We start from the raw sequence: 12,384 nt of genomic DNA, 5'->3' as shown, positions 1-12,384 counted from the left end.
CAATGAACTCTCAGTGCTGTCTCAGACATGGAAATGAATTTTAAGCTTTTCATTTTGTCTTGATAAAGCCCCTCAGAGCTTAGTCTGTGCCTGCAGATGAGACAGTGATAGAGGTTGGGAACGGGCTACCGTCCAGTGTGGCAGCAGAGATGTTTGAGGATGGATGCGTCTATGTAACTCTATTAGCATGCTGTATTTCTTTTCTAAATTACATCAGGACAATTTGTCTGCTGGGATGTCCAAGTAAAAGCTTACCTTGGTGTATTTATCCAATCATGTGCATTCCCCTGACCAGGCCAATCTGATTTGTATCACAGATGTCCCAATACAGCACTAAATGTCACTGTGGATACAGTGGGGAAACTGATTGTAGTGACTCTGTAATGAAAAGATCTGCTGGGCACACAGAAGGATCCCCCAAGTCAAGTTTTCTATTTGGGGAGCTTAAATTTCAAACTATTTCAAACAGAGACAAATGAAATTATTAACTTGGACAGATCTTGAACATTTTGTCAGATTTTACCGTTGTATAAATTTTAAGTTGCTCTAAAGATCATGAAGTTGATAAAGTATTATTAGTGCAGGTTGGCTGGTGTAGCATTACAGCTGTGGCACAAGAAGTGATGCAAATGAGGCCACAGTGACAGGAAACAGGCAGTGATCCAGCTGTTGGCCCACGCCAAGTAAAAATCCCTGGCCCCATAGGGAGGAATTATTGGCATTCAGTGGTTCTGGCAGAGGACATGCTACTGCTGCACGTACAAATACCAATTTAAACACACATTTAAATGTCATCTTGTTTAGAGTAATGCCTGTGCAGACCAGAAATACCGCTTACCGAAGTTACACGTAGACCGAGAGACATCATTGCCTAATAAACAGAGATAGGACTTTTCTCACTGTGGACTTGACAATAGCACTCAACAAAGACAATTAAAAATTTTTATTACTCAAAAATCAATGAGCATCTTATATACATTCATAGAAAAGAAAAAACCAACAGTTTATATTATTACAATAGCATATTTTGAGGATTAACATCTGACCTTATCCAAAAGGGAAATGGCAGACTGAACATCTATCCACCTGTTGCAAATGACTTATGTCATATCCAAAAGTGTTTACTTTAAGTATTCCTAAAAACTCAAAAGTAAAATTGTTATAAAAAAAATACTATGTGGTACTGTATGACCTCAAATAGCCCTGTGAGGATGCTCTTGCTTGTTCAAATGGCTCAGTGAATCTACGACCACAATGGCCGGGCAGCATCTTACTACTGTTTTTTTAAAAATTGTAAAATTCTACATCGTAACGTTTGTATGGCTGGTAACAACAATCAAGAACAGTGCATGGACGAGAAATCTAGAGAGCAGTTTTGCTGAAGGTTACTGTTCATTAATAATACAGAGATAAAGAAGGAGCAATGTATTTAAATTTATTAAATACATTGCATTTCATCTATCCACTTTAGGATATCAATTTACTTGGTTAATTCTAGACCTTGGCCTATATTACGGTTCCTATTGGCACCTATGTTACATAATACACCATGCAATCAGTAAACATGCTCTATGGATACCAGGGTCCATACATTCACACAAAAGCTAGAAATGATCTCAAAGACATTAATGTGATCCTTATAACTTAAAACATAATAAATAGAAACTGTGAAAATGCAAAATAGCATAAGGTTGTGCAGAGGATGTCCACATAAATATTCAGCAGTTGTCAGTACTTTAACAGCTACACTGTATACTTGTGTGTTGTGGTACTGTAGGCAGCAGAGGCTAAAGCCATTCATGTGACAGTTCCTTTTTGGTCCCATGGAAAGTCTCTAGAGCAAAAGCTTCTAATGCACTAGCACTGTAAAACCAAATCATACCTTGTCAAACTGCAAGATTTCATTATAGGTCAGGAGATAAAGTAAATGTTGACCACACTTTCTACTTAACTACAACAGTCAGTGCAAGGAAAATGTTTTACTAGTACATTAAAAGTTAGCCCAGTATGTAATTCTATTACATACATAAGGCATATAATGGACTTTGTTACAATTGAATGTTTGTCAAAATAGCGCTATGTCATCATACACTCTTTCTTGAACCCAAGGAAAAATTGATTTAAAAATGTCTTTGTATTCGGATCAGTTCAATCATCAGTCATCAGTAATCTAACAGGGAAGTTACTGGTGTTTATGTACATTAAAACATTTGTAGTACTTAAAGAGCCACAACACAGCAACAAAATGTGCACCAGAAACAAATGTCACCATGAATAACTATGGTTGGAGTCTGGAGTCTCATAATAGGGCTTAATACCTCGACACTGTCAATGATATTTTGAACAAGACTAGTAAACAATATTTCATCGCACATCTCAATTGTTAGAATTTGCTTTGCCACTTGGTGGCTCCTAAATACAGACAGTAATTCCTTCTTCAAACATAACTCATCCAGTGTTGTAAAGTTTAAGAAACACTGGAAACACCTCACACCGACACAGGAAATGCTCACATTATTTTCTACATAAGATACACTGGGTATCTGGCACCTTCATTCAACAGCACTACTCTGCCCCTGCAGTCAGGTTCTGTCCTTCATATCCCTGTATTCCGAGGTTCACACAACCTCATCGGACTCCAGGTTGTGTTCCTCATACAGACCATCCAGGATGGCCAGCTGTCTCTCCATGGCAGGAAGGTACATTCCCAGGTCCCTATGTATGCCCCTGATGAAACCAGTCTTCAGCTCGTCGCCTTCTCTTGACACTAAGGCAGCGGTGAAACTTTGATAAGACGGGGCAGCTCTCAGGGCCAACTGAGGGGAAAAGTTTGAACATACTATATATTTATTCATTTATTATCTTTTTTTTTTTTAAATAGTCAAAACGCAAGCAGGGCTAAATATCAAACACCAACAAGATAGCAATGGTGTATTAAGGAATACCCACAGCAAATACTCCTCGCACAACCCATCCGTGGTATTGTCGAAGGGTCTTTCCATAAGCATTATCTGGGTAAGAGAAGAGACAGATCATGAGAAAACGCATTTCATTACATGAGTTTGTGCGTCTGACTTTGCTCACTTAGTGCTCCCTGGATGTCTTGTTCTCCTCTGTTGACCTCTGACAGAAACTCCTTGAGGAACTTTAGGCCTCGTCTAAGCCACAGCAAAGCCTCAGTAGCTGAGTTGCGCACCTGGGAAACATCTGTCTGGATTTCATGCAGAACTATAGACTGTAGTGTGGGGAAGCTGTCAGGCTCTGACATCAGCTTCTGGTGAATTTTCTACAGGGATATAATACAGGGCGAAGTAGTTACATAAATCCTGATACTATTAAGCAATCATTGTTATTCCAAACAACTTAATATAATATAAAAAAAAAAACATTTGTTATTTATGTATTGCAGTGGTACTAATGGTTCAGGTCCTCAAAGGCCCCTATTTTGCTTGTTCTCCAACTTTTGTTGCACTACCCACTGCTGACTGAACACAAAAGACCAATGTAATCAGCAGCGGGCAGGGATAGTGGGAAAACAAGCAGATTTGTGGCTTCTCAGGAACTGATGTAAAACATAGCAAAGCAAGAATAAAAATAATCAATGTGATACCATAAAGCACCAGCGTAATGTAGGCTTGTATGCAACGAAACAAATATCTCACTAATGACCTAATGGAGGTTATTTTATAAATAAAATAGATGCAATATTGACATTTTTTTTTTGATGGAAAAAAAATCAATTACTTATTAAAACCATGATTACTTACCTTGATATTTCCAACAAAATCCATTTTAACAGGTGCAAACACCGTAGAGCCCAGTTTGTCTGAGAAGAGACAATCTGATCATTTATTGTTGTTACATTAAGTATAGATTCTCAGTTTGGTGTCATTTTTTTGAAATGGTGTGTGATCTTGTGACCATTAGCATTTTTCTTGGATCATTTTATTAATAACTCCCATGTAACAAGTTATGAGAATTATAGAAGTTTAAAGTAGGAAAAATAATGATTGTTTGCTTCTTACACAATTTTCTGATTGTGTTCTGCATAAAAAAGGTAAAAGATTTTACTGTGCTTTGCTCACAGCCATCGAAAACCTCACCGAGGTACATATGTAGCACATATGTACAGTAAATAAAACATATCAGTATGTGTGTGAAGATTGGATGAGACAGAACCTCAGTTTTGATATACAGAGCCATAAAAAAAACAAAAAACAAAACAATCATCCACCAAGAAACTCTTACATTTTTCCTTTGTTAAAACACTGAAAAATGGCCATTGGTTTTTATTTTTGACACTAAACAGAAAGACTCATTTTCATTTTATGTTTAGTTTATGTCAAAGTAAAACCAGCTCTCTAAAATTATTAATAAATTAGAAATTAATTTATTGCATAATTATTTATTTCTTCCAAGTCAATATTAGTATATTTAAAAATGTATTTTGCTGTGATTTATTCAAACTTGAGAGATCACATACATCGCACCTCACTTTAGGCGTGTTTAGGACCTTTAGCTACCTTTAGGAGCTGTTAAATAAAACTAAGTTGAACACTATAGTTAAATCTGCAAATCTCTCGGTAGCTAACTCCTGATGACCACTGTGAGGATGTAATGATGTAATACACCAGCTGGATTTTGAATTTTACTTTTACAAGGTTATACTTGTTAGTCCTAAATAGGATTAACAGGTGACACTTTAGGTCTGACAGAAATTATAACGGTGAAATTAGAAATAATGGCAGAGCCACTGTATTGGATTGCATTAAATTGCACAGGTGGTCATAATGTTATGCTTGATCATTGTATATATCCATTGGAAGATGAAAGATTTAAAAAAAAAAAAAGATGAACAATGCAAGACAGAAAGTGGCCATCTAATTAAAAATGACAGAATGCACAAAAGGGAAGAAACTCAGAAACAAGCCTTATTTTCCTTATTAAAGTTATAAAAGGTGAAATGACTGCAGATTTAAATGGCATAAAGGAACCCAGTGGCAGGTTAAGATGAAGAGAGACAGAAAGTGACTGTCCTACCTAATACAGGCACTATTGCATAGCATGAGTCCAAAAACTCTTGTGTAGGGATACCATTGTCGTCGTCCAGTCTTATATCACTAAATCTAAAAAAGTAGAACAGATTCAAACAGGAGAATATATTAGATGTAAGTGTGTCATTTCAATTTTTATTTGATCAAATCAAACAGAAAAAGAAAAAACTTTACAAACATCAAAGCCAAGATGGAGAAACACACCGTCATGCAATTCTGGGCCTGACGGCACCTCATACTTTTCTGCTACTATGTCTACAACGTAACATAGTTGTTTTTGTCAATATGAAGTCTAAAACCTTCCCATTAGTTTCAGACGACTATTTCCAAAACACACATACCATAGTCCTCATCTTACAGTTCAATACTGGATGAGGTAGAGAAAGATGTCCATTATTTGTTATAACAACATTTACCTCAAAACATGAAATTACAGAAATGATCATTCATACCATTTACTTGTTCAGTAACTATCTTCAACGTTTTAAATTAGAGAAAGTGAAATATGCTCAAAATACAGACTGAAATGTAAAAAAAAAATAATAATTACAAACCCAAATATCAGATGAGGGAGTCTCTGTGTCACGTGATCAAGAGAGAATACACTTATATAAAACACTTCATGTTATCTTGATTCAGTTCAAATGTTCCAAACTGCTATTCATTTGTTCTCGAAAAACACAGTAATACAATATAGATAGCACATATTTTCACCAGCTACTTAACTACATTTCTGTCAGAAAATGCAGCAGTGCCTCAATGACTAAAATCCTACATACTGTATAGATTTAATAGATTATTCTTAAGAATGTAATAGTGAAATAGCACAGTCAAGCAGACAGTATATTCATATAGTAACTAAAGGATGTGACCTTCGAGAGTAGCATTTTCATACCTGTGACTCATTGTGCTGAAGAAAGTTTCCACCTGCTCTGTGTCTTCCGACTCTGTTGAATCTTTGGAAATCTTGCCTTCTTGTTGAGCCTTGTTATAGTTTGGAGCATTACTCTGTTGGTGCTGAGGCCGGACAGTAGTTACTTCCTTGTTGTTGTTCTCATGCTCTTGACATTGACACACTTTGTCCTTCTCTTCTTGTTTTCTTTCCTTTTGATCTTCAGCTACATTTTCCTCATTCGCCTCTTGAAGTTGATCATAGTGTTTAATATCAGAGATATTCTGCGTAGTGTGTAGAGTAGCGTCAACATGCTCCTTGTAAACTGAGCTGTTGCCATTGGCATCTGTGTCTGTATGATACAGAAGACAAACACATTAACATGTCTATCACAAAAAGGCTAAAACCCAATTTTCATCTGGCATATTGTAGGAAATTGTCAAAGTAACGCTTTTGGGAGTTACAAAACTATAATGACTCAATCAATTTAACAACTGGTAAGGTAGCCTGATGCAAATCTCACACTCGACCTGAATGTAGTGTTTTAAGACATGTTTGTGAGAGTCTTCAAGTAACTTCATGCAAAAAAATTTTTATTATTAGGTGTCATTGCAGGGACCTCTGTCTATTCAAAGGTTACTTCAACACAAACAGGTGTGGTAAGATGTGATTGTGACCACACCTAGCATTGTGTTTTGTGAAATGCTGTACTGTGTAGTGGGAGGCCAGAACCAACAGAAACTGCAAAATGCTCTTTGTTTCTGTCCCATAAAAAAGACTAATAGCTTCATTTACACACAGTCCAACTAAATGTTCTTTAAGTCTTTCATGTCTCCTATAAGCCTGTAAATTTGTCGAATCATTTTCTCTTCAATTGAAGAGAAAAAAATTTCCTACATTTTCTTACAGGTCTTTAATTGTGTTGACTGGCATTAAAACTGGTCAAGTCAGAACCACAGTAATACCACAACATTAACACCCTCTGGTGGTTTGAAGGATGGTTGGAAACGTGTCAGCATGGGTATTCTGAATAGTATGCAGCTGAATATGTCTGATCCCTGTCTGCCACAACATAAATGGACACCTTTTCACTGCACTTATAGTACATATATTATGGATATAGTTCATGTATTATGGATACTCCACAGCAAAAAAGTATGAATACACGGGTCTTATTTTCCCTCTCCAGTAGTAGCTTCTCCTGAGTAAAAGCTTTGTTACTGCTAAGAGAAATGCAATAATATAGCCGAGCATCTATCACTGTCTGCTCACTAAAAAGGTCATAATCTATTTACATTACTTCAGATGATGTATAGTACAAAACAAACAGATATGCTGCAGAGATTTTCCCTGTGCAATCTTCCCTGTATCAAATTCAGTAATGGTTTTCAGTTCCAAAATCTCTGCAGCATGTAAAGTGAGTGATTCAAGAGCTGAGACACAAGACTTGCCTGATCGGGAAGGATGGTGTTCAGGTCTATCTGGTTCTTCTGGTCCCTCTGTTACAGAGTCAAGGGTCTGGTTGTCATGTGCAATTGCTTCTCCTGATGTTTCGGCCAAATCTCTCCATCTAGAATAAATTATGACACACTGTGTCTTACTTAGGAATTACATGCTTTTGGGTATTTTTGATTAGCGACTATGTCTGGTGCCAAAGAAATGTAACATGAAAAATACGTTAATAGCAGAATATCAAAAATGTATTTCTTTTTAGCAGTGAAACATTATATATGAATGTGACAACATGGTATGCAAATAAAAAAAAACCAGTCAACCTACTTTTCTCCAATGTTCTGATTTAATTGGTTTACAGGTTTAACCTAGTACAGGAAAAAATAAGGAGATTACAATTTTATTTTTAGAACAATTACAGACTGATTATTTGCAAGTTTAGTGACAAAAATGTACCTTCTGGGGTTTGATGGCTGCTACTGGAGGAGATCCTGGTGGACTCTGTGTTGCCATATCTGCGCTGAAAGTTCGATTTGCTATTTGCATGCATTCCTCAAGAGTTTTAAGGAAAGTGGTGCACGTAGACTTTACCATGTTTCCAGTATCTATTTCCACCTGAAAAAAAAGATACACAAACCTACTAATTAGCTAACACTGTGACATATACAAACACTTTCGTGAACATCTGGACAGATGAACATGGTAACAAATTCTGCTCTATAAAGCTTTTAAAAATTGTGTATGCAATAGCATTTGCTGCCTGTCTGGTCTAGTAGTTTATCGTCTTCCTAGATGCAAGTGGGCTACCCCATACTGCAGTTTCACACCAGCAACCTTACCTCTGTTGCATTTCCTAGCTCATCACTGTCCTTGATCTTGTTTACTTGTTGGAGAAGAAGGTCACAGTACAATCGGAGTTCAGACATTTTAGTTTTGAGTGCCTCTGTGTTCTCCTGGAGTTCTGTAACAGTAACAAGCAATGGCTCAACATTTTGGAAGGCAATAAAAATATTTTACAGCAACTTCTAGTTGTGTAAGTGCAATCTGTGCCTTGTCAGATTTGGATGTTATGGCGCCCAAATACCTTTTTCTCTCTTTGTTCGATTGTCTGTAAGGCAAGCTTTGGCTGTTCCCAGTGCCACCAGCCATTTCTGCCTCTCTGCTGCATTGATGGCTTTGAGGTAAAAGTACTGCTCTCCTGGTATGGTCAGGTCAACTCGAGTAGAGTCAGAGGAATGAACTAATGAAACGCAGAAGCAAACAAGGAAATATGCTTATTAGAACTACAACCAAAAAAACAGAAAAACGTACCTAGCCAAAGTTGTAAAGTTAAACAGGACAAGCCATGATGAGCCATAACCAACCTTGAATTTCACAAACTGAAATTTTTATGCTGCCCTTGCAACCTTTCCATGCATCCTCTTGGGAATCATAGTAAGACAGCGTTCCTCCATCCAGCACAAACCAACGAGGCTGCCAACCTGGAAAAAAAAAAAAAAAAAACATAAAAAAACTTTACTTCAGTGCTTTGATATTTTATATTTGGATAATGATCTCAAGCAAATTTGAAGTTAAACTAGCTTTATCTAGCTTCGGGATCTTGGAGTTAATCTTCATGTTATGTTAGCATAAACTAAGAAGTTGTTAAGTCAAATTATAATGACAGATGATGGGACCTATCTAAGCTAAACTGCCTGACGTTACTGCCGCTCCTTCAAAAATGAGATTAACTTCTAATTAATTTAAAAGCTAATTTAGTAATGTCAAAGACAGACAGCTAGTTCATCTAAAGCGATGCATAGTTGAAAGCTAGCGGTAGCTAATGTTAGCTTGCCCGCTGCTTAACATTATCACAAACTCAATCCAAGTGCGCTGTGACGTTGTCATGCTAGCTAGCTGCCTTAATACGAGCACTAAAACCTAAAACACACAATGACCGTCAGATTCACTTACCACTTATGTAATTGGTCCATTTATACAATATTCCTTCCATTGTTTAATGATGTGTTTCCGCTGTTCATTACTTGTTTATCATAGCAAAATATGATGCACAGCTGATCGCAGCGACTCCATCGAGGGCCGAGTGTGATTTGTGGAGCAACGTCAGAGGCGTTACATTATAGGTACGCAGATAAAAGTGCGTTAACTTTTTCAGGAATAGGGCTCTAAGCCATCACGAGAAACGGTAAACGGCAGACCACCCACCTACGTCAGAGGGATTTAAATTATGTAGGTGTGGTTTGTGGTGATTGACATATAGGCGAATCAATAACATAGCAGAACAATGCCTAGGGCGGGGCTTCTGAAAAAATGTATCCAATTGTAGAAAGAGGAGGGCAGACAACTGAACAGGGGCTCTGTTCTTTGCTGAAGCTGGTTGCCACGTAGTTGGCATCCATGCCATGTATCTATTTTGATGTACTATATTTTAAATACAGGTTTAAATTACTTTGTTTGTGTAAGTGAGCCATTTTCAATCCAAATGATTCTTTATTCTATTCTATTCATATTGCCTTCACTGTTTGTGTTTGCCGCTGGTGGAAAACTGCCCGAGCCAGAAGTGAAAATTGAAGTTTTACATAAACCCTTGATGTGTTACCGCAAATCAAAATATGGAGATATGCTTCTTGTTCATTACGAAGGATTCTTGGAGAGTAATGGCACCCTGTTCCATTCCAGGTAACTTTTATCGTTAATATGTAGTGCTGCGTGTATTGCTGTGCAATTTTGCCAAACTTCTTGTGCAGTAAATCCACATTTATTAAACGTTTGACTTTCGTTTGTTTAGATTTAAAAATCATTATCACATCCTGTATAACAACAAAAATACACTGCATATGTGCCATTATACTTTCAGAACTCCATATGTAATACCTCATTATAGTTAGTTGGCATCTAAAGGACCAGTGTCAGTTTTGAGTTTTCTGAAAGCTATTTCAAAGCTATTTCTCTGTGATGGATTTCTCTTGGCAGCCACAAACATGGGGATAAAAAGCCAGTATGGTTCACGCTTGGGATTCGAGAGGTGATTAAGGGTTGGGATAAAGGTCTACAGAACATGTGCACCGGAGAGCGCAGGAAGCTGACCATCCCTCCATCACTGGCATATGGCAAGGAAGGAAAAGGTACAGATTATTTGATAAAGAAAATTCCAGTACACGAGTGTTACTGTACATCAAGTTTCCCCTTACTTCTGTGTTTTATTGTAACCTATTTGTCCTTTTTTATACTTTTGTTTGTCTGCAGGTCAGGTCCCTCCAAGCAGTACTCTAATATTTGACATTGAGCTCATGGATATCCAAAACGGTCCCAGGTCACACGAGTCTTTCCGAGAGATGGATCTCAATGATGACTGGAAGCTCTCCAGAGAAGAGGTGTATTTTTTTCCTAACTGCTTTTTAAAGCAAAATCACATACTCTCTTCTTTTTCTGAATATATATTTGTGTACAATTTCTGGAATGCAAATTGTTTCTGTGTGTTCCACAGGTGAAAGATTATCTGAAGAAGGAATTCGAGAAACATGGATACTCACCTAATGATACACATCATGAGGTGATGGTAGATGACATCTTCAAAAATGAGGACGAAGATAAAGATGGTTTTATATCTTCGAGGGAGTTCATCTACCAACATGATGAGCTGTAAATGATATGCCTCGTGTTTCTTTTGTTTTAAACTACCAAAGTATTTGTGTCATGATATTCTCCAAAATAGGGATTCGAACAGAGGAAGTGTCAATTACCTTTTGTACCGATTTATGCAGACATCCGTACAAGGCGTTCTTTTGTTTTACGTTGTATTTGAACACTATTGTCATACCGCAATATAAATGTTTCCATTCTACATGCACTGATAAGATCACTAGAGGTGTGCCCAAACTGCAGTATTAAATTTTTAATTTGATGAAATATGTTTTTAAATAGAACATATTGGTCATCTAAATGTTTGAAAACTGAACATGTGAATGTTTTGAGTCCTGAGTAGTGTAATGTGCCATGGGTTTTTTGTTTCATTGTTTTCTTTTGTTTTTTGTACGTGGCTTCATTAGTCACTAGAGGGCACTTTTGTATCATACTTAAAACATTTTAATCCATCAGGAGCCTCAGTCTTAAAGTTACCATATTATTTATAGGCGATCAAATGATTAAAACGAGAGTGCAACCACATATGCTGTTTCTTCCTAACAAGAGTAAATCACGATCAAGTTGCAAGTAGCGGTAGGTTCACTCACTTGGAGTGATCAATATCAAAATTCTGTTTGTCTTTAATCTTTAATCAAATTATATTTAATTCAGTTCTCTGGAGGGGACTTTTACCAGCCACAAATGTACATTTGGCCATGGAAAACTCAAAAATGCCCGAATGGTTTTGAGTTAAAATTTGTCTATAAAAACCAGGTGAAACCCTCATCTAAGATAATAGAGTGACCCTTGCCATAGTCGTAGTTCTGTTGAGTTACATTCCACATAGTAAAACTACCATTTATTTTCCATTACTAGGAAATGGCTCACTATGTGCTTTATTGGTTACAAATTTAGTTCTCAGGAAACTCCTAGGACTACAGCTATAGACATAAAAAAAACTGGCATAGGCTGTTTTTAAGGTTTATAAGATGTTAGTTGATTGTATTTTTATAGCTATATCTTGGGGTTGACACACCAGTGACATTCTCACCAACCAGAGGGCCTGTCATGGACATAGCACCACAGAGTGTTAACACAGCAATGCAAGTATGTGTCCCCTCACAAGGAGCACTGCTTTTTTTCCCACCACTTCCTTAAAATTCCTCTCTGTTGACCACACCTATAAGTAAAACTGAATGAGTGGGAAAGTAAGATAGCCAGACAGACACTGAATAAGAGATAAGGCATTCTGGGTAAAATAGCTGGCAAGACATGGACCAAATACCTGTGATTCACGTTGCTTCAGGCTACAACCAATCACCACAAGCATTGCGCAAAGCTTATCTTCCCACTGAGCAGCTT

At 37.1% G+C, this 12,384-nt stretch overlaps 2 protein-coding genes across 2 annotated transcripts; one reads left to right on the top strand and one right to left on the bottom strand.

The window, feature by feature from the left end:
- Positions 1–928: 928 nt before the first annotated feature.
- On the bottom strand, positions 929–9,539 carry plekha8 (pleckstrin homology domain containing, family A (phosphoinositide binding specific) member 8). The gene is made up of 13 exons (XM_067509944.1): positions 9,352–9,539; positions 8,763–8,879; positions 8,483–8,638; positions 8,238–8,359; positions 7,855–8,013; positions 7,726–7,766; positions 7,398–7,516; positions 5,950–6,298; positions 5,041–5,126; positions 3,768–3,826; positions 3,085–3,286; positions 2,950–3,011; positions 929–2,816 (listed from the first exon to the last, which is right to left on the bottom strand). The coding sequence occupies exons 1-13, from the start codon at positions 9,389–9,391 to the stop codon at positions 2,619–2,621; spliced, it is 1,710 nt and encodes a 569-aa protein (XP_067366045.1). The 5' UTR covers positions 9,392–9,539; the 3' UTR covers positions 929–2,618.
- Positions 9,540–9,738: 199 nt separating this feature from the next.
- Positions 9,739–11,565, top strand: fkbp14 (FKBP prolyl isomerase 14). The gene is made up of 4 exons (XM_067509958.1): positions 9,739–10,077; positions 10,372–10,523; positions 10,645–10,772; positions 10,886–11,565. Exons 1-4 carry the CDS (start codon positions 9,815–9,817, stop codon positions 11,042–11,044), a joined length of 702 nt encoding a protein of 233 aa, XP_067366059.1. The 5' UTR covers positions 9,739–9,814; the 3' UTR covers positions 11,045–11,565.
- Positions 11,566–12,384: the final 819 nt, after the last annotated feature.

The sequence above is a fragment of the Channa argus genome, chromosome 7, assembly GCF_033026475.1.
Source record: "Channa argus isolate prfri chromosome 7, Channa argus male v1.0, whole genome shotgun sequence".
In the NCBI taxonomy this organism is placed as follows: domain Eukaryota; kingdom Metazoa; phylum Chordata; class Actinopteri; order Anabantiformes; family Channidae; genus Channa; species Channa argus.
This window is presented reverse-complemented; position numbering and strand designations above follow the sequence as displayed.